Source organism: Podarcis bocagei, assembly GCF_964188305.1.
Source record: "Podarcis bocagei genome assembly, chromosome: 4".
In the NCBI taxonomy this organism is placed as follows: domain Eukaryota; kingdom Metazoa; phylum Chordata; class Lepidosauria; order Squamata; family Lacertidae; genus Podarcis; species Podarcis bocagei.
In genome coordinates, this window is record NC_138128.1 from 45,403,019 (window position 1) to 45,424,471 (window position 21,453).

At 45.0% G+C, this 21,453-nt stretch overlaps 1 protein-coding gene across 2 annotated transcripts in view; it reads left to right on the plus strand.

Annotated features, from left to right (window-relative positions):
* Positions 1 to 21,453, plus strand: part of POLL (DNA polymerase lambda) — a 131,256-nt gene that overhangs the window by 34,728 nt on the left and 75,075 nt on the right. For both annotated transcript variants that reach the window (XM_081192253.1, XM_081192252.1), the window contains exon 10: positions 15,479 to 15,618. In XM_081192253.1, the coding sequence (XP_081048379.1) occupies positions 15,479 to 15,582 (104 nt within the window). In that variant the 3' untranslated portion in view covers positions 15,583 to 15,618. The remainder of the gene's footprint in view (positions 1 to 15,478; positions 15,619 to 21,453) is intronic.

Consider the following 21,453-nt stretch of genomic DNA (forward strand, 5'->3'; position numbering starts at 1 on the left):
AAATGGACAAGATAAGAATTCTGATATGTTAAAACTCTGGCTGTGCATAAAATGAGTGGTTTCCAAGCCAGCTGCTGAATATTAACAGCTTCATCTGCAAATTGATGCCAAAAGCATGACAGCAAACTGGTGACGACTCTGTTTGGGTTCACCAGACCATATGGCAACCCCCATCCCCAGGATCGGCAATTTGTAGCAGAGAAGACTCCTTTGCCATTGCCACAGGGTAGTGCTGTAAAACCACTGCCTCTCTAATCACCCATGCTCTTGCTGCAGCAGAGCTCCTCTAAGGTAGTACTATTATTATTATTATTACAGTGGTACCTCAGGTTACAGACGCTTCAGGTTACAGACTCCGCTAACCCAGAAATAGTACCTCGGGTTAAGAACTTTGCTTCAGGATGAGAACAGAAATTGTGCTCCGGTGGCACGGCGGCAGCAGCGGGAGACCCCATTAGCTAAAGTGGTGCTTCAGGTTAAGAACAGTTTCAGGTTAAGAACGGACCTCCAGAATGAATTAAGTTCTTAACCCAAGGTACCACTTTATTATTATTATTATTATTATTATTATTATTATTATTATTATTATTATATTTCATTTATTAATAGCTTTCTATGAAGCATCTTGAAGCGATTTCACAATACAGTAAAAACATATATGAAACAACTGCATATAAAAACAGTTAATATATATATAAACCTTGGCTGTGAGTCCTGGAAGACCTGTTCCCTGCCTTGCTGGTCTTTCCCCACCTGGCCTGGGAGGGTGGGGCCCGGACTGACTCCAGCTACAAAATCTGAGGCTGCTGATCAAGCTTTTGGGCTGGGGTGTTGTTTGGGGATTTTTTGTTGCTGTTGTTTATAAAAAAAATTGCATAATTATTTTTCGGTCTTATGATTTATGTGGAAACTGTTCAATTTTGTTTTGTACATCTTGGTCTTTTTTATTTATTGTTTATGACTACTTTTGTAATTATGTAAATATTTTCATGCTGTTAAACCCTGAGCATGGGTTTAAAGGCGGCATACAAATAAAATGATGCTGATGATAAGCCATTTCCAAAAAAGCCAAGAACGCCTGCACAAGTACTCAAGGGAAGGGCAAGTTCAACCTGCTAGTGACAGATCTGTGCCCTAGTGGCAGTGCCACAGGAGGCAGTTTGAGATGAGTGGGAAGTCATGGGACAAGTCAGTAGCTTGGATGGCAGAAGTGGTTGGGATCAAAGGGCACATGGCCAGGCAGTGCTGAGGAGCAACCAGAAGTCAGAGTGAGCAGCAAGTTTTGATAAGGAGGCAGGGACAAAAGGCAAGCCCAGAGGTCAGGATTAACGAAAGGTCAAGGGCAGCTGGCAAATGAAGCCCTTTGTTTTCTTTCCTGTCCTGAAGGACCTTGGTGGGCAAAGTCAGTCTAGTGTCAAAAGAAGTTGCCATATGCTGTCCATGGCTCACCACATGGGACATCTATGCACGGATTCAGCAGCCCCTGGCAGTAGCGTCAACAATAGTGCCATTGTGATATTTTCCAGTACTCAGAGCAACTGTTCTGGGGCCCATACCTCAAGCCTACCGAGAAAGTTGAGGTAACTTTATTCTTTTAACTTTTGTATGTTTTAAAGTATGGTCATAATTTTTTTGTGATGTTATTGTTTTATCTTTTTGTAAACCACTTTGAGCGTTGTTGGTTTTTTTACAACCAAGTGGTGTATAAATTGTATTAAATAAATTAAATATCACTGTGGGCCTACCGGTTTCATGGAGGGCAAGAATCCAGGCCTGCCCTGAGGAAAAGTGTAGACATGTATGTCAAGATCCCAAAGAACAAATAATCTGACACCACCACTTAGGCTACCCTAAGGATATCTCTTAAGCATAGGGTTGTACCCTTTGAAAATGGCATGTGGTGGACAACAGTCCTTACATCACCAGTGCTGAATGAAAAGAACAACCAAGAGCTTATTGTACCACAGTGGTTCAGTCACAGTCACATCATTTTAATTATTAAATGTAAAGCTGGAAATCAGTTTGCTAATACAGATATATCTTGACAGAGGACGTATCGATCCACTCAATCAGAAGTGACAAATGTATCACCTGTGATTTAGCATTTGTGCGAAATTTACCTTTCTATGTTGGAATTTTGTTTATATGAGAAATAACTCACAAGAATACAGTGGTACCTCAGGTTAAGAACTTAATTTGTTCTGGAGGTCCGTTCTTAACCTGAAACTGTTCTTAACCTGAGCTACCACTTTAGCTAATGGGGCCTCCCGCTGCTGCCGCTGCACCACCACCGCACAATTTCTGTTCTCATCCTGAAGCAAAGTTCTTAACCTGAGGTAATATTTCTGGGTTAGCGGAGTCTGTAAGCTGAAGCATCTGTAACCTGAGGTACCACTGTACTTCTTTATCTCCCTCCTTCAAATGCCTTCTCAAAACCAACCTTATCTAGCAAATAGGCCTGCAGCTTAACCCCCTTAGGGCCCAAGCTATTTGTGATGGTGACAGGCCTGTAGCTGCCCCATCCTCATATAAAACTGTGGTGTAGGGGTTAGCTTGTCAGACTAGGACCTGAAAGACCAGGGTTTGAATCCCTGCTCAGCCATGAAGCTCACTGGGTCTGTGACCTTGGGCCAGTTACTGTCTGTCAACCTAATCTACCTCTCAGGGATATTATGGGGATTTAAAAGAGATGGGGAAACAGGTATGCCACCTTGATCTCCTTGGAGAAAAAAGTGGAATATAAATGCAATAGCTAAACTAACAGAAATATGTGTGTTTGTGTGTGTATGTAGGTGCCATTTAAAAGGAAAAATGAGTATAACAGTGGTTTGTGCTGAACTCAGGGACAGCCTTGCGATGCAGTGAGATGAAGCAGAGTGATGAGGTGATAGATAACGGAAGGAATAGATGCCAGAATGATGCAGCAAGTGTTGGGCCTAGCCAGGCAAGGCAGCATTTGGGCTCTGCTTCAGACACCAAAATGTCTTAGGCTGGAACTGTGAATTCTCTCACTTGTAACTCCCCTTTCCTTATCACAAGCTTCCCCCTCACCCTGCCATCTTATTTCTCCCTTCCAGGTTCACATGGGAGGAAGAGGGGCACATTTGCAGAAAGGAGGGGCTTAACCTCCTGGTGCTGCTTTGGCTCTTAAACTGTACATTCCTAAGGCTGTTGAGGGGAGACTCCAAAGTGGTTTAACCAACCACCCAAAGCCATTTCAGGGGCTTGCAAGCAGGGTGGAAGTGAGGGCGGAGGGGTGTTCTTGTGGTCCCCCACCTTTTGAACTTATTAAATAGTGGGTGAACATAGCAGACAACACAGAGCTTTCTCCAAGTAGTTCTTTATAAGTAAGCTGGAACTGAACTGAACAGCCAACAGCTCAGCTGGCCTGCTTTTATAGGCAGCCAGCTGTCAACACTGTAACAACAACCACCTAGGGTTTCCTGCCTAAATTAACTGATGTGGACCTGAGTGAAAACTATATACTGTAACAACAACCACCTAGGGTTTCCTGCCTAAATTAACTGACGTGGACCTGAGTGAAAACTATATACATGATACCCCTGGTGGCCAGGGTGATAACATCAATACATAACAGAACTTCTGTTTTGTTCAACTGTTACCCTCTTGACATTGATGGGAAAGATTCCAGCCCCGGAGCTGGTCTAAATTGCTCCTCAGTTTTTGGGGCATGTCAGTAAACCAGGATGGCTTTGGAACCTCTGGCTCATCCTAGCTGCTTCCACTTCTACCTTGGCTTGCTCCTGAACTGCTCCCAGACTAGGCTTGCCCCCCACCCTTTTGGTCCTCAGTTGGACCAGAGCATTGGAAATTTCTAGGGGAGTGGGAGTCCAGAATCACATCTCCATCTCTGAGGCTGGAGTTTTGACTGGCTTTGAAAGTGAATATGTCAGGTTTGCATCTTAAGAAGCCCTGCATTTTGTTTGGGCTTCAGTCCTCATCCTCAGCTGAAATGAAGCCTGAGTAACATATTTATTCACATCCATTCCTGGATTGTTGTCGTAGCTGCTGCTATTGCTGATTAGGGGTGGAGGGATCTGTCAGTTTCGGTTCTCTGTTGTTGTTTTATCTTAAATTTGATTGTCAACGTTTCTGCAGCAATCTGTGTGGGTTGGTTTTTTTAAAATCCACATGGATTAAAAAAATCCATTTATTAAAAATTGTTAAGCACAGACCTGCTTCGGACATGCGCCTCTTCCTAACCCTGCAACTGTGTAAACACCCTGCATTCCCATTCATCTGCTGAAGCTCACTGGCTGCCTCTGAAACTGGAGGTTAAACTTAGCAATCAATGTCATCTTTTACCTGCTCCTCTCATGTGGTCACGTGCATTAGTTTATCATATTAAATACCGGTATTTGTTCTTTTGGTGTCATAATAAAATAGAACAGAGTAGAATAGTGAATTCATTATTTTTATTCATTGTTTCTTATGCCTGTTATGTGGACATTGTTCAGTTTGGTTCTGCATTTTTAAATGTTTTATTTATTGTTTATGACCACTTTTGTTATGTTGTAGTTATGTATGTTTTCATGTTGTGAGCTGCCTTAAGCATGGTTTGAACTATAGAAAGGGAGCATACAAACTAAAATTATGTATGTATGTGTATATATATATATAAAGCCCATTTAAAACACATGACTTCATGGAATCACAGAACTGTGGAGTTGGAAGGGACCCTGAGGGTCATCTAGTCTAACCCCCTGCAATTCAGGAATATCAACTAGATACAGAACAGGGGCAAATGCAGTATTCACTATAACACACAATTAAAAACTGCATTCAAAACAACAACAACAACATGGAAAAGTCTTTGCTTGGTTTGATTCCTTGTTTATTTGCAAGTGTGTGTTGCTTCACGACTTCCCCTTGCTCTGTGACAAGCTCCCTATATATGGGGGAATTTTATCCACCCAGCCAACCATCGTTCTGCAATTCCATTCCACCACACCCTGAAACAATTAACAACAACAACAATACACGAGATCCAAATTGTATACCACACACATCACTTCTAGCTTGATGTCCCCCATTCTCCCGCCCCCTCTCTCTCTCACACACACACACACAGACACACTTCAAAGACAACCAAGGTGATTAATTTTTGCTGAGCCAACTCTCCTTCGGATTTAGGCTATCCAAAATTTCTCATCAATTAGTGCTTTCTTCCATCAGGTAAAACAACAAAATAGCTAGTGCTCAACTATGAGTTGTATCCAACCAAGGCTGTGTACACAGTATATGCTTAGAGCACAGTTGAAGCACATTCTTTCCTCTCAAAGAATTCTGGGCAATGTGGTTTATTAAGGGGCCCTGGGAATTGTAGCTCTCTGAGAAGTGAACAGCATTGCCCAGGATTCTTTGAGGGAAATATATAAAAGGATGTCACATAGAGGAGGGAGAAAGGTTGTTTTCTGCTGCTCCAGAGAAGCGGACACGGAGCAATGGATCCAAACTACAAGAAAGAAGATTCTACCTAAACATTAGGAAGAACTTCCTGACAGTAAGAGCTGTTCGACAGTGGAATTTGCTGCCAAGGAGTGTGGTGGAGTCTCCTTCTTTGGAGGTCTTTAAGCAGAGGCTTGACAACCATATGTCAGGAGTGCTCTGATGGTGTTTCCTGCTTGGCAGGGGGTTGGACTCGATGGCCCTTGTGGTCTCTTCCAGCTCTATGATTTTATGATTCTATGATTCTATGAAAGAATGTGCTTTGGTTGTGCTTTAAAGGTTTAGCGTATACACAGCCTGAGTCATACTCAGAGCAGCAGACCCATTAAAACCAATAGGCTAGGCTACCTTGATTCCAATGGGACTACTTTATAACTTAATTGAAGATAACCCTCCATGTAGAGTGGATTCTGTCTGTGTCCAGTGTAGTTAATGGCAGTGCAACAACAGCGGCAGTAATAATAATGAACTGAAATGAAAAGTGGCCAGATTGCTTGTTATCATCGCCCCAAACATGTTCTTACATGCATCTGAATGCTAATAATCTTTTGTCCATTCAGGGGATCGAAAGCCTTAACCTATAGCACTATATAAAGTTTTTTTTTTCTTTAATAATTTAAACATACAGTTAGGATCTTGCAAGAATGCAAGCAAGGGTTAGGGTGTGTAGAAACAGGATCAGTCCATTTCTGAAGGGGCAGGCAGGCATTCTCCTCCTCACCAACTAGGCCTGGTTGGTCACTGCCCGCCCCCATGTTGAACTATTTCTCCATACACACCCCAGCAATGTAAGACCTGTCCCCTCTTTGCCCGCAGACTAGCGAGGCACCTCCTGGAGGTGACACTTGTCTGAGAGAAGCCTCTGTCATCCTTCCCTCCCACCGCCACCCCCTTCCCATCTCATTGCTATGGATGGTGGAGGCGATGATTTGATTAAGCTCTTCACCTGATGGAGGCAGAGCAAGCCAGATGCAGTGGGAGCTGCCAGAACTGGGCCAAGGCAGGGGGATAGTATACAAACACATTTCCCAGGCCCATCTGTGCCATCCTTCTGTCCATTTTGCTTCCCATTATACCCTACAGTTCAGAACCCCACTTGGAACTGGGAATCTCTCCAGCCTCTGTGTGTGTGTGTGTGTATATATTTATATATATATACGTCTGCTCCTTCTCCTTCAAGGTGATCTGACTCGATTAGTGCAATGTTGGCAGGGAAGGCCGGGCGTGTGTGCGAGCTTTCTGGGCCTCCTCTTCGCTCTCTCTTTTCTGCCTTAATTGGAACCCTCTGAGACCAGGCGAAATCGCATTAGCACCAGGCCCCGGCGTGCAAAGCCATCCATCTTTTTTTATTACAGCGTAATGGGGCTGCTCGCGAGGCGGCGTTCGATTTGTCACAGGCCTCGTTCGCTGATAACGGGCATTTGTCATCACTTTCTGCCTGTGTTAATGTCATCATCGGCGAGCTGACAGCCAGGCCCGTCGAGGGAGCACCGGCGACACAGCACATCCGTCAAGCTAATATTTCCATGGCTGTGGGGACCGGGCGGGCTACGGACACACATTAAAGCGCTGAGGAGAGGACGGGAGAGAAAAGCGCCATTGTCATTAATTAAAATGTTAGGGTGGATATGAAGACGTGTGTGCGTGCCGCCTGCCCGAGTGTGCCACGCAGCGAGCGTGACGTGGCCCGTGAGTGGGCCGGCCGGCCTACAGTCGCACGTCCCCTATTAACAAGCACAAGCTTGGATCATGAAGTGCATTTAAAAGCTATTTGGGGCTGGGGAATCCAGAGCATGGTGAATAGGAAGGTCATTGTTAATAAGCGAGGGAGGGGTGTGCTCTTGTGTAACCAGCAAGCCACAGTGTGTGTATCTTATCCACTCCTCCCCCCAGAGTCTGTTTGTTCCTCTGGCATGTTGTGGTTGGTCATTCGCAGACATCCTAGTGTCAGGTGCTTGGCAGCCATAGTGCCAACGGGAAGATGCCAATATAGGCAACAACCATTTTACGTGCATTCAGTAGGTGTACAGCTGTGTGCTCACGCATCACCGCAAACCCGGGAGTGACTAGAAAAAGGGCAAAAACAGTCCTAAAAGAGCACTGAAGGGGCAGAAATGGCACAAAACAGCGCTTTGCAACCCCACAAGTCTTTACAAGTGCAATCCCAGGAGCCTTTGCACCAACCTTTGAGGTCTGTGGAGACTCGGAGTTTCAGGAAGGAGTTTTGGAGGGAACAAATGCCACCATTCATGCCAGTCTGGGGAGTGCTGCTGGTTTTTTAAAGGGTTTTTCAGAAGTTTAGAGGATGTTTGCAGGCTTTTTCAATGGGCATTCCCAATATACACTATTTCACTTAAATGTGTGGTGTCTTGGAACATAACCCCCATGTAAAATGGTCGTTGCCTGTATAGATCAAAAGGCTGTCAGCCCCAGAGTCCGAGGTGTAGGTATCATGAGCGACTCATTCCCAGTCAAAAGCAAGCTGAATGTAAGTTACCAAGGCCATAAAATTCCATGATGGGCTGTTACTGCTGTTCATGTCCTCCTTCTGGGCTTCCCTAGGTATCTGGTCGGCCACTGCAGGGACCAGGATGCTGCCCCTCTATAGGCCTTTGGTCTGTTCAAGCAGGCTCTTCCTTCGCTCTTAATTTCACCACAGCGGTTGCAGACAAGACAATGGGATTGGGGGCAGTATTAGGCATGCAGGTCAGGCTGAATGGCTCTTGTGACAGAGCTGCTCAACAGTAACTGCAGCCAGCACTGTATACATGCTGGTTGAAATCTCAGCTCTGCCATTAAATGCACTAGGTGGCCTAAAACAAGCCGCTTACTCAGCTTCAGCAAACACTGTGATGTGGGAATAATTATACTTTCTAACCTACAGGGTGTTGCTGGGACTCATTGGGGACAGCTAGGGCCGGGAATTCAGGCAGGAGCTGGAACCAATGATATCCAGAGCAAGCTAATTCTAGCATTGTTACCACCCTCTTCTTTGCTACAAGGGCAACACAGAGACTTTGAAGAGGGGAGCTGGTAAGGGGCAGAGAGTAGTCCAGAATCAGAGGTAGGAGCGGGGGCAGGAGAAAGAAATGAGGCAGGCTGCTGAAGAATCCAGGAAGTCGTCTCCTCCTGCTGCAGCCAGCTTCCTTCCCTCCTGGTCTCCCACAACACATAAAGTACAGTTGACATATTCCAAAAAAACCCTGAACACGTTCGGAGCAACCCCCCTCCCCCATCCCACATCTCTGTCGCTTGCCCCCTTCCTGCCACTCACCCCTTCCTCATCTGCCTGTTTGCCCCTCCTTCCCTTCCCTTTGCTGTCTTCAGCCTCCTGCTCTTGAATGATGTGAGGCCCCAGGAGGGCCACGCCAGGCCTGGTGGCTGCTGGAAATAGCATAAGGCCTAGTGCGACTCGGGGACGAGCCAAGAAGAGGCAGATCCAGCGTCTCGTCAGAGGTAGAGCCGCTGCTGCCGAGGGCCACATGGTGAGACAGCTGTTATAGAGTGTTATAGTAGACTGCTCTGACTGTAACCACGGTATGGGTAACTGAAGCCAGTCAGCTTTCTTTTAATAGGGTCTCAGCTAACCTGCCTAAGCTGCTGAAAGGTGCTCATGGCTGCCAAAACCACTTGTGTCTCCATAGACTGCACAACTTGAACCCCCAGACTCCATACTTGACATATGAGTTACAGTGCAACTCCATTCAAAACTGGTGGCAAACTATCAGTAGATCAGATCCTCCCGGTCATTAGCACCTCTTTCTATCTAGATTCAGTTTCAGCTTCTGTGCTTTCATCCATTGCAGAACAACCTCCCAGCATCTCTTTAGGATTTCCACTTCGTCCTTTGGGAATCAGAGGTAGAGCGGTGTGTCATCAGCCCAAACTTCTGGGTGCCTTCTCCCAGCAATGTCATGCAGACATGGGAATTAGATGGTCAATAGGCTCCTGGCTGCCACACTGAATTGATACAAGGAGATGGCCAAGTTGCCTCATACTTTCCCCCTTTTTTGAGATGCATCCAGAGGTCCCATCAGGCACCAGGTGGTGGTGGTGTTTAGTTGTTTAGTTGTGTCGGACTCTTCGTGACCCCATGCACCAGAGCATGCCAGGCACTCCTGTCTTCCACTGCCTCCCGCAGTTTGGTCAAACTCATGCTGGTAGCTTCGAGAACACTATCCAACTATCTCATCCTCTGTCGTCCCCTTCTCCTTGTGCCCTCCATCTTTCCCAACATCAGGGTCTTTTCCAAGGATGCTCCTCCTAAGAGTGTAAAGTGGGTCTCAAATTCTGCCTATATATATATTCCTACTGCCTCCCCAAGTGAACCCTTTTGAGAATTTTCAATGTGTTAATGAAAGCTTGGTTGTGAACAGATGGTTCTGCCATGAAGGATTCTGAAGCATGCGATAGTGTGATGCACAAGACATCCCTTATGCATGGCATGAAAGTGCTGCAGCCAGGGAAAAGAGCAGCTGTTTAATCTGGTAGCACAAATAGATAGGGAAATAGTGTACAAAGTCAATTCTCTGTGAAAGGCGAAGTAGATTGGTATTAAATGTGTGTTTGTCTCACTATCAACCCTATATCTGTAGGGGCACGTTCAGTCTGTATTGATAGTCCCAGTTGTAGGTTCACTATCACAAACCCTAACCCTACTAAAATAAACAGGTCAGTTTATGAGAGGATACCGCTAGCAATACAGTAAGACTCAGATGAGTATTAAGGTCATTCAGTATCAGGATGATATTGGCAATCTTTGCTAGCCCCAAGCAGGTACTCCATCCTCCCCATCTGAACTTGGGCCTGAAAGACTAAGGGAACTGTAACTGTTATGCCACATGTTCTAGTGCATTTACCCCTAACTTTCATTATTGCAAGAAGTAGTATATTTTGGGGGAAGCAGGGTTTTGTTGCACAAGACTTCCCAGTCAACCAGAATTGTGCAACCTGGATTTACCAGTATATGACTGAAACCTACCCCAAAGAGCAGGTCTGGAAGTGTCCAAAGTCAGCAGGTGGCATTTGGCATCTCTTTCATTATGTAAACATCTTCTGATTTTCTGTCCCACAAAATATGGTTTTATTAAGGCTACACAATTCCTTGCATGGGCGTGTTTCACTTGTGGGATGAGGATTATGGCATGAGAAGAGCAAAATATTGTGGGCAAAATAATGGTGGATTTGGAAATGGTTGCCAGCTTTTTGGGAATGGGATTTGGAAAAAAATGACACCACAACATTAATCCCAGTAAGTGATGATTTGCCGTCACAAATATGGCTTATTATTCACAGATGTATCTATAACCTCAGAGGTGTCATGCCCATCACCACATCATTTGCATGTGCATCATGCCTGCAAACTTATACTTGAAGATGCACATTTTATTTATTCAATTACTAACCTGTTTCTTGCCTTGATATATCTTGACAGGACTTCGCTATGTGCTTTTTTCTATATGTTTGAAGTGGTCCTCAAGGCTAGTTATAAATACTTTGGTAACTATAAATGAGTAGTGTTTCAAGCAGTTTTCAAATATTAGTCTCAACTGTGTTAAAAACCGCCAAACCAGCATCCCACAAGCCTGTTGACCGCTGGCACCGGGATGGAAATCATTTACACCTGGAGGTCCAACCAGCTAGAAAACAGCCTCCAAACCACATAGTCAGTGGGTGGAGTACAACCACTGTGAGTAATTTTGGCTGGCCTACCTGCTGGTGCTGTAATGTGACCTTGGGTGGTAGAGATGACAAATACTTAGGGTGGGATTCACCTAATGAACCCTGATGGGGGACTTCTGCTTGCACAAAGGGGTTTTCCTTTCTCTCCTTCTCTCATGCCCCCCATTGGTTCAGGGTGTGTGAGTCAGGAGAACTTCCAAAACAATGTGCCCGGGGGGGGGGGGAGCACCATTCTTTCTAGCAAGCTGAAATGCTAGTGCAGATGAAATGTTTGTAATAGCACAGCATTTAATTCCACCCTCATTTTGCCTATTGACGGATAGAAGCAAGATATCATGGTGACTTTCCTCATTTATGATATCTGTGGCACAGCCCGCCCAAACTTTTCTGTTTGGCAGTGTCTCTGCTTAAAACATCATCTGAACCATTCTGTGTACCCCACACACCCAAAGTGATGAGCTGTTTTGACCACAGAGCACCACCTAACTCGCTTTCCCCAGGACAGTCAATCTCTTCTTGTTGACTGAGCTTCACAATCCAGTTTTAAGAGACAGGATAGCACACCAATTCATAAATTGAAAGGTAATTTTGCTTCTCATCAGGCAAGTCCATTGTGGTACAGAGCAGCAGAGGGTGGGGGGGGGGGAGCTGCAGAGCAGAGTAGTGTGTGTGTGTGTGTGTGTGTGTGTGTGTGTGTAGCCCCTCCAGTCCCCTCCTTTACCTTGCAGGGTGTGCTAACGAGTCCTCCCCCTCCCCCTTCCACGAACCAAATCCTTGGAGATGGTAAGTGCGGCATATCCCCAGACGGGGAGTGTAAATGCTTGTTCTTTGTAAATGAAGAACATAATTAACATTAAATTAAGGTAATACAAATGAAGACAACCCAGAGCCTGACAGGATGAGTGTTTGGGGAGGCAGTACAGAGAAGTGATTCATATTTTTAATTTACTGTGCAAATAGACTAGCAGGGCTTTGCGGAGTGGGGGGGGGGCGGGAAAGGGGGAAGGGCGATCTTAAGTGGAGTGGGGATTTCCCCCCCCCACTGTTGTTTTGCTGTGCTTTAAGCACACAATGACTATTAAAGTCAACTGCCCATATAATGGGACATCTCCTACATGACTGAGCTCCGAGAGGCATCTTGGTGTAGCAATAAATCCTTTTAGTGCTGTCTGCCTGGTACACAACCTTGGGGGGGGGAGCATAAAGAGATCACTAGGTAAATACACCTTCTTCCACCACCAGGATGTCCAGAGGATGGTGCCTCTGGCCTCCCATTGACTGGGATGGAGAAAGAAGAGACTCCCTACACACGCCATTACAAGGCTCAAGATAGCTCACACAGGTAATGACTCGGAAATGTAGCAGTTCCAGAGATTCTTAGAACGATACACGCCTAGCCTGGATGGGACTCTCTCTAGCTCCTGGTCTGTGGAACCCTAGCAGCAACACACAGCAAATGCCACCCTTCCAGAAAAGCGTGAAACTGAGTAAGAAGTAGCAAGATGTAGATGTGCTTACTCCAATGAATGGGGACGGAGGCACATTTTATGTGATCCAGCTGTTCATGCCTTGCTTACCAAAGCAGATGTCCTTGTTTCTGTCAGAGAAACATTTGCAACCACCAGAGGCGCCATCTTTGGAAGAAGATTGAGGGGGCCCAACACAACATCCCGATGTCGTGCGACGTCCTGATGTCATTCTGCTCCTGGCTCAGTGTTCAGCCTCAACAATGCAGGGGCTGGCCCTCTCAAAAATAGTTTGAGGGGGCCCAAATAGCCTCGGCCCCCAGAAGCCAGTGTCTATGGCAACCATGCTGACACCATTCTAGATGCCCCCCAAGGGTACTCTGTGGTCTAGAAAATCTTCAATGATGAGCACATGGCAGTGTTTGGTTGGCATTAATACTAGGAAGGAAATATTCTGATACCACAGGAAGACCAAAAACTTAATTCAGACAAGGCCTTGGGATGTGAGGAGTCAACTGGCCTCCAGTGTTCATTTTGTCTTTTCTCTTTTTTTGCGCTACAAAGGAAATATTTTACACACATAATGTATTATTAAGCTTTCACAATATTGTTTTTAGTCATGGAAATAAGTTATCTTCATTCAAGGTTTGGCACGTTTTCTGGGTGCTGCTTCAGAGCACTTGCAACTGTCAAAACCACACATGAGTAGTTTTGCCAATTTGCCAGGAAAAGTTGGTTGGAAATTTTAAAAATATGAATACCAAGATAAAAGTATGCCAGCTACACTAGGTGTCAGCCAGGATGTTCTATGGTGATTCCAGTTCTTTCCCACTGAGATGTCAGAGGGCAGCAAGGGGTCATTCTAAGTCCAGCTATTTTACTGCAGTCAGTTGGCAACCTAAGCAGTGACCACCTCCTACCCTTTCTTCCTTCCGTTTTGCTTTAACTGTTAGAGTCCACATATGGATTTGGAAATTGATAAGAGCTCATGACAGAGTTCACTGTCACATATTCAAAACATATTTGAGGAGGATTCAGGAACCAGCCCCACCTACATGTGTACTGATCATCCTCTTGCTAGCCACACTTTCAGCAAGCACAAGAAAAGGCCTTATATTAGGCCTGCCATACCAGGATTTCAAAGGTGGAATTGACGTCTGGGGGGAATTTCCAAAAGGTGGCGCTTTGTCCCGGATCAATAAAAAAAAATCACATTTTTTGTGTTTTTGTAAGAAAAAGCTCTGCAACATTGGGATGTCCTGATTTTAATTTTTTGAAACATGGTTGCCCTAACTTAAAAGGTAAAGGGACCCCTGACAGTTAAGTCCCGTTGCGAACGACTCTGGGGTTGCGGCGCTCTTCTTGTTTTACTGGCCAAGGCAGCTGGCGTTTGTCTGCAGACAGTTTTTCTGGGTCATGTGGCTAGCATGACTAAGCTGCTTCTGGTGCAACCAGAGCAGCGCACGGAAACGCCATTTACCTTCCTGCCAGAGCGGTACCTATTTATTTACTTGCACTTTGACGTGCTTTTGAACTGCTAGGTTGGCAGGAGCTGGGACCGAGCAACGGGAGCTCACCCCGTCGCAGGGATTCAAACCACCCCCCTTCCGATTGGCAAGCCCAAGGCTCTGTGGTTTAGACCACAGTGCTACCCGCGCCCCAACCCTACCTTGCATAGATGTAAATATGTGGGATTCCTCCACATGAGCCAATCGCAAGCTCTACACACACACACATGTGACTCATGAGGGGTGGGCAGCTGGTTAATTCAAGCTACCACCATGCCTCTTAACGCATGAAAGGTTGACTGTCTTTTTAAAAAACTTACCTATTGTCACATGTTTCTATATAAGTCCCATGGCCTGGTCTGAAGGCACACGATCCGACAATCTTGCGGAAATAAAGCATGGGGGAACATAAAAAAATATATAAAAGTTTAAGTTCATAATTCTACCAGTTCATTCTGCATAATGTGTAAAACACTTCTTTTTTCCTGAGTGTGGTAGGGGTGGGGGGTGGGGGAGAAGCACCCAACACAGTTGCATCCTAGAAGGGGTGCTGGAACTAATGGTGTTCAGTTTCTCTATATCTTATTTTGATTGTAGTTTCTGGCGCTTCTGTTTTTTGTGTTAATCTTAGTCTCAACCAAATTATAGTACAATTTGAATCCCAAGACTGAGGTAGGACAGGGGATGATCCAGTTTTCGGGTGGGGTGGGAGAAAACCTGTGTTAGCTGAGAGGATTGTAAGCAAATTCTCTTAATTCATTTGCTTAATTCACCCCCCTCCAAATTATAGATATTTCAGATTTAAAAGAACAAAGTATGAATGCATTGCATTTGGCAAGCTGATCATTAACACGCTGCTTTAAAAAGTCATCAAGTTACCAATCTTCCTGTGTTTAAGTCTCCACAAGTCACAATTCAAAAGCAACATTTAACTATGTTCAAATTTCAAACATTCCACTTTTGATTGACTGATTGATTGATTTCCCAATGGTGCGAAATTTCATTGCAGTCTAGTATCAGGGCTGCTGATGTAAGAAGAGTACAGGGAATACCCACATACCAAGCCCTGATCCAGCAGTGTTCCCAGATCCTTAGCCTTCATTTTAAAAGAAGTCAATTGGACACCTTTGAAGAAAGTTAGAAAACAAAATGTTCTAAGGCAGATACAGAGAAGCTGCTGTTGCTAAAGATGCCTAATCACTTAAGATGGCATTCAGCTAAGTTGTACTAGAGTAGATCTATTTAAATTACGTAATGGACATAACTTAGGGATATTCATTCATTTCAATGGGTCTGATGTGAGTAAAACTTAGCTGGATACCACCTTTAATCCCTGTTGCTATGCAATTACAGGAAGAAACACTGATCACCCCCACCTGGGACTCAAGAGGAGCATTTCCCAGAGCAGGAGGAAAACAGAAGACTATGGCTGCTGCTGCTTGTTTCTGCTAGCCTGATGCTGGGTGAAGGAAGATTGTCTGCTGTGTACTGGGGTAAGTTTGTTCAAGCACTTTGCTCTGTGTTCACATTGTTTCATTTTGTGCTGTGTCTGCAGTGTAAAACACCAATGGCTGGCTTTGGTATGGCTTACTCAAAAGGAACTCCCATGAAATAAATGAGGTTTTTTTCCTGCTGAGAAAACATAGTGATATTGCTATGCTGTGCCCCTTGTTTTCTATGTCCCCCAAACAGCCACTACTGGTCTGCATGTCATCACTTGGCTGTCATTTGTTAATATGCAGTAACCATAAAGAAACATGTAATACAAAATAAAACAGAAAATATAACAAAAAAATCATCAAGCACCGTACAGCTGCAAGTTAAAATTCCTATAGTGTTCTTAACACAGTACTTTTTTGTTTATCAAAGTTGGCAAAATGTGTCTGTGGGTTTGTGTTTTGCTGAGAGTTTTGTGAAACTGCACATGGTTAGAGTATTTATTGGTTAGAGTATTTATCTTCCTGTTGTTTACTAGTATCTTGCTTTTCCTCCAAGATCAGATGCCAAAGTTATGAAACTACGGATACTTAGGTGGTGGTAGTGGTTTGCATCTTGCTATTTATCAGGGTTGACAAACTTTTCTCTTGCTTTTTGCTATAAATATCAGGACTGTGAAATGCTGCAGTTAAAGCAAGGAGGCTGCTTTTCTATCTTTCTTTACATGATCTGTAAATTACATTATATATTTGTATATTGCTTTTGCTCCCAGGAGTTCTAGGTTGGGCATGCTATCCTCCGCTCCTGCCTTTTATCTTTGCAACAGCCCTGTGGGGTTGGCTTGGTGAAGTTTATATATGTACATAAGCAGCTGTTCTTGCCAAAAGATGGATGGTAGTATGCGTGTGCACACAGGTGCCCCAATGCTCATACAGTGTACCAGGATGTCCTACTGACATTCCTGCTTAGCATTGATGGCCCTTCCTCAAAACTGTAGTGACCCCCTACTGAGCAAAGCAACTTCCCTGTTGGCATGAGGCCTGGAGAAGTCTTGGAACTAAGTCTACCTCTGCCAGATTGGTCTTGGTTTTTAAAGTACCCGGTCTCTTAAGACCTTGCCTCCCTCTTCCACCTTCCTCAGTGGAAGGTGCAAAGCACACCCTAAGATCCAATAAGCTTTGGACTTGCAGGGAGGGGCAGGAGCAAGGAGGAGGCACCGGTTGGAAGGCAGCAATTTCCATTTTCCCCTTGGCATCTTTTATTGTGCTTGCTTTTGGGTGTAGAGTTCCCATTTACAGGGGCTTCAACGTTACTAAATGGCAGCACAGAGAATGCTGGGCTCACTCTCGCAAAAATCAATAAATGAATAAATAAATACAGGCAGCAAAGAGGCCTGAAATGATTCTCGTTTGCCGGGAATGAGAGACACCAAGTGTAATTTAGGGTTTGATATTATGAAAGCCTTGCTGCTCTAAAGCAGCAGGATGCTCAGCGGCTCATTAATAAAGGATAAACTTGGAGTCTATTTACAAGGCACTTTTTGGGATTATTTACACTCCATTATACATACGTAATGTTGTACATATTTACCGCTTGGCTTGGTGGTGAACAAAGGGATTTAGGAGAGGGGTTGCTCCTCTGACACCCCACCCCTTCCCCTCTGAGCAAGGTCACGCCAGAGGGGACAGCCAGATCTTCAGGGAAGTATAAACAAGGAAGAAAAGATATTCGGTCTATTTTCTGAACTAATATAGATTGGAAGCAGGCATCTGGTTTGATGCAAGTCGAGCCAGTGGCATTCTTCAGGTATCTCTCTCTGAAGTGGAACAAACCACTTCTGTTGAAAGACACATTTTCTCTTTTCCCTTTCTCATCAGCATGATTACTTAGGCATGCCAATACTATTGCAAATGCTATGTCTGTGTTACTGAAACGGGTTGGAATTTAGCCTAAAATGATACAAAGCAGTTCTAATGAAGGGCAGTTCTGGTATGATGACACAAAAAACCTGGCCAAAGTTACAAATATGATCCTCGCCCCCATCTATGTCAGATTTTCCTGTGCATCAGTGTCATTCCCAATGCACATTCATAATGTGTATACAGTATTATTGATACAGGTGGGAAGAGGTTGGGGATACAGCAATCTTGTGCAATGTTGTCCTTTGACTGAGGGAGGAATACATTTTCCTGCTCAGGCCCACCTTGCTTCCAATTTGCCCAGATCTTTAGGACTCAAGAAAATGTGTGTGTGCGAAACATTTGTTCTTCTACTTCTGTACCCGGCCAACACTGGCATACAGACAGGCACACAATTGAATCACTGCTGAGGTGCACCCACGATTGTGAGGTCTGAGGATATGATGATGATACCTGCACAGCTGTTGCCATTGGTTGCAAACTGCTTATGATGTCACAAAAGCACTGAGCAGCTGAGTGGATATGAAGGCAGGCCAAGGGGAAAGCCCTTCTCTGTTCCCCAGCAGGACACAACTGTGACATTCAACAGTGCCCCTTTTTCCCACCTGGAGAAGGAACACTGGAGAATAGGAGGCTAGCAGCAGGATGCTATGGAGAAATAACAAGGCAAGTTTGTTTGCTAGGTGGGATTGCAGCTTGAAGGCTTGCTGATGTCTAGCAGTGGACCTAACAGAAGCTGGCAGATGTCAGTGGGTAGATGCTGGCGAAGTTCACATTCAGGAGCTGGTGGGTGCTGCAAGGCTGAAGCAGGTTGATATCTGTGAATGTAAGCTGGTTGAAGTTCACCTTCGGGAGCCAGTTAACAGCAGCTGGTGGATATTTGTGGAATAAATCCTGGGCACAAAAGTAAATGAATGAGGGTTGGATGCGTTCACTGGTGTTCTTCATGGATGTTGGCTGGTGTATGTCTGTCTGTATGAATGAATGAATGAATGAATGAATGGGAGCTTTCGAATGTGGTCAAGGTGAAATGGTGTGTAGATGTGCATGAATGAGATGTGTGAAAGGTGGCTATTCATGAATAGATGAAAGCCCTGGAAGCTGGCAGACTGAAGTTAGCAGATGAAGTCACCAGGCAGAAGCTAGGAGTGGAGGTGCCTGGGTGATGCTGCCAGATGGCAGCTAGTCCACTCATTGTCCACTTTTCTTCTTGTTGTTACAAAATCCCTTCTACAGGGATGTCTGAAGCCAGTGAGTTTTTCTCAAGACCACCCACGAAAGTATTGGAGAGAACTGCAGGGCTTGAACAAGCCAGCTTATATTTCTAAATGCATATTCTACATTTTTCCTCATGTAATGGGATATCATGCATTTGAGTTGGTATCATTAGACATGAAGGGTGTGCTGGGTGAGAAATAAATAAGAAATAAACAAATAAATCACTGTTGGTGTCCTCCTATGATTATCCACGTGGCCCAGGGCGGGGCTTGACTGGCCTCATAAGGACTGCGGCTGCTGCCCAGCAAGAACTGGGGTATTTGGGGGGAGCTTTTGCTGTTGTTACTGCTATTAACTTTTTGTATCTTTATTTTTATGTGGAAATTGTTCAGTTCGGTTATGTAGTTTTTAATGTGTTTATTTTTAGGACTACTTTGCTATGTTTGTAATTATGTAGATCTTTTCATATCGTAAGCTGCCTTCAGCATTGTTTTAACTGTGGAAAGGCGGCATACAAATAAAATGATGATGATCAGGCCTGGGGTGGGGGGTTCGTAGTGATGCTTCCCCAGTTGTTGCCATTGACAGTGGACTGCCTGGGATGTCACAGAAGAACATGATGGCTGAGCAGGAAAAGGCAGTTAATAGTGGGAGGAAGAATGAGTGAGGAAAAGGAGTCTCGGGAGAAGCTGGGGCTGAGCCAACTATAGACACAGAAGGGAAACTTGGTTTGACTCCTTCCTGCTTGAGTCGCCAACCTTCCCCTCCCTCAGGGCTCCTCAGTGAAGCATAGGAGTCAGCATGTGAGCTGCGATAAGCCACAAAGACCTGGCTTTGGCTGTCACTTCTGTTGTGCTCCCAAGAAAAGGCCCCAAAGGGAAGAGGTGTTGTTCCCTCAGCTTCCATCCCATGTCCCTGCTGCACTACAACATAAGTCTTCCTTGGCCCTGTATCTGAGATCCTTTCAACTGGCAGTGTTGAAGATTAATCCTGGGGCCTTGTGCGCAGAATGTAGGACGCAGCCTGTGACCCAGTCAGGCCCCTGGTTCATTGACATGGTGCCCATGGGTGCCACAAAGGCCCATCAAGTTCCCAGTCATGTTCTCCATCTTCCTGACACACTAGACGGAATTCAGAGTCTCGAGGTGAGGAATCTGTCCCCGTCTCTCCTTCCTACTTGTCAACATCTCCTGAGGATTCCCCATTCTGTGCTGACCGCAGGAGAAAATCTGCCAGAATTCTGAATAGATGCTGGGGCTGGACACCAAGGTGGGGAAGAGAAAGAGGGAGAGAGCGCTGGGAGGGAACTGTAGTTTGATGCTTAGAGTTGTTAGGACACCCTATTCCCCTCAGAGACTTAGAATGCCCAGTTCCCTGTGAAGACAGATTGATTGTTAAAGCCGGAACTCACTGGAATTCAGTTCTGGAATCTTTCAGGTGGGCGCCATTATGAGAGAACAAGGGAAGAAATCATGGTGAGTTCTGGCACCTCTTTTTCTAGAAAAATAGCACTGGAAATTGTAGGTGGTGGGCAAATGTTGTTGTTGTTGTTGTTTAGTCGTGTCTGACTTTTCGTGACCCCATGGACCAGAGCACGCCAGGCACTCCTGTCTTCTACTGCCTCCCGCAGTTTGGTCAGACTCGTGTTTGTAGCTTCGAGAACACTGTCCAACCATCTCGTCCTCTGTCATCCCCTTCTCCTTGTGCCCTCCATCTTTCCCAACATCAGGGTCTTTTCCAGGGAGTCTTCTCTTCTCATGAGGTGGCCAAAGTATTGGAGCCTCAGCTTCACGATCTGTCCTTCAAGTGAGCACTCAGGGCTAATTTCCTTAAGAATGGATGCGTTTGATCTTCTTGCAGTCCATGGGACCCTCAAGAGTCTCCTCCAGCACCATAATTCAAAAGCATCAATTCTTTGGCGATCAGCCTTCTTTATGGTCCAGCTCTCACTTCCATACATCACTACTGATTTATGGAAAACCATGGCTTTAACTATACAGACCTTTGTTGGCAAGGTGATGTCTCTGCTTTTTAGGATGCTGTCTAGGTTTGCCATCGCCTTTCTCCCAAGGAGCAGGCGTCTTTTAATTTCGTGACTGCTGTCACCATCTGCAGTGATCAGGGAGCCCAAGAAAGTAAAATCTCTCACTGCCTCCATTTCTTCCCCTTCTATTTGTTGGGCAAATAGGGGTCTCCTAAAAACTGTCAGCACCCTTAACAAACTATTTGGTGGGCAAATAGGGGTCTCCTAAAAACTGTCAGCACCCTTAACAAACTACTGTCCCCTGGATTTTTTGAGGGAAGCCATGACTGTTAGTTATGATAGTGTTTTAAATGCATGGTGCAGATGTAGGCTAGTAAAGTTAGGATTGCAGCTTCAGGCAGCTGTTTTACTTAAAGCATCCACTTGAGATTACTGACCAACAGGGACATCTAGTGGTCATTCATTGTAAAACTTTCCATTCTCTGTGTGTACAAATTATTTATTTATTGTGTAAAAAACAAAAAAACAAAAAAACCCCAAATGCACCCATCTTCCAGAAAGTACAAAATGCCACGTCTGGCCCGCCTTCCGTTTTATCATCACACCAACCCTAGGAAGCAGATTTATATGAGGGAGCTACTGGCCCAAGGTCACCCAGCAGAACTTTGGGATTTGAACCTCCAAACTCCAACCACTACACCAATCTTTCTCTTGCTTAATGATAACATGAGGGTTGATGTAAACCTAAGTTTGGTTGCCCTCCATGAGGG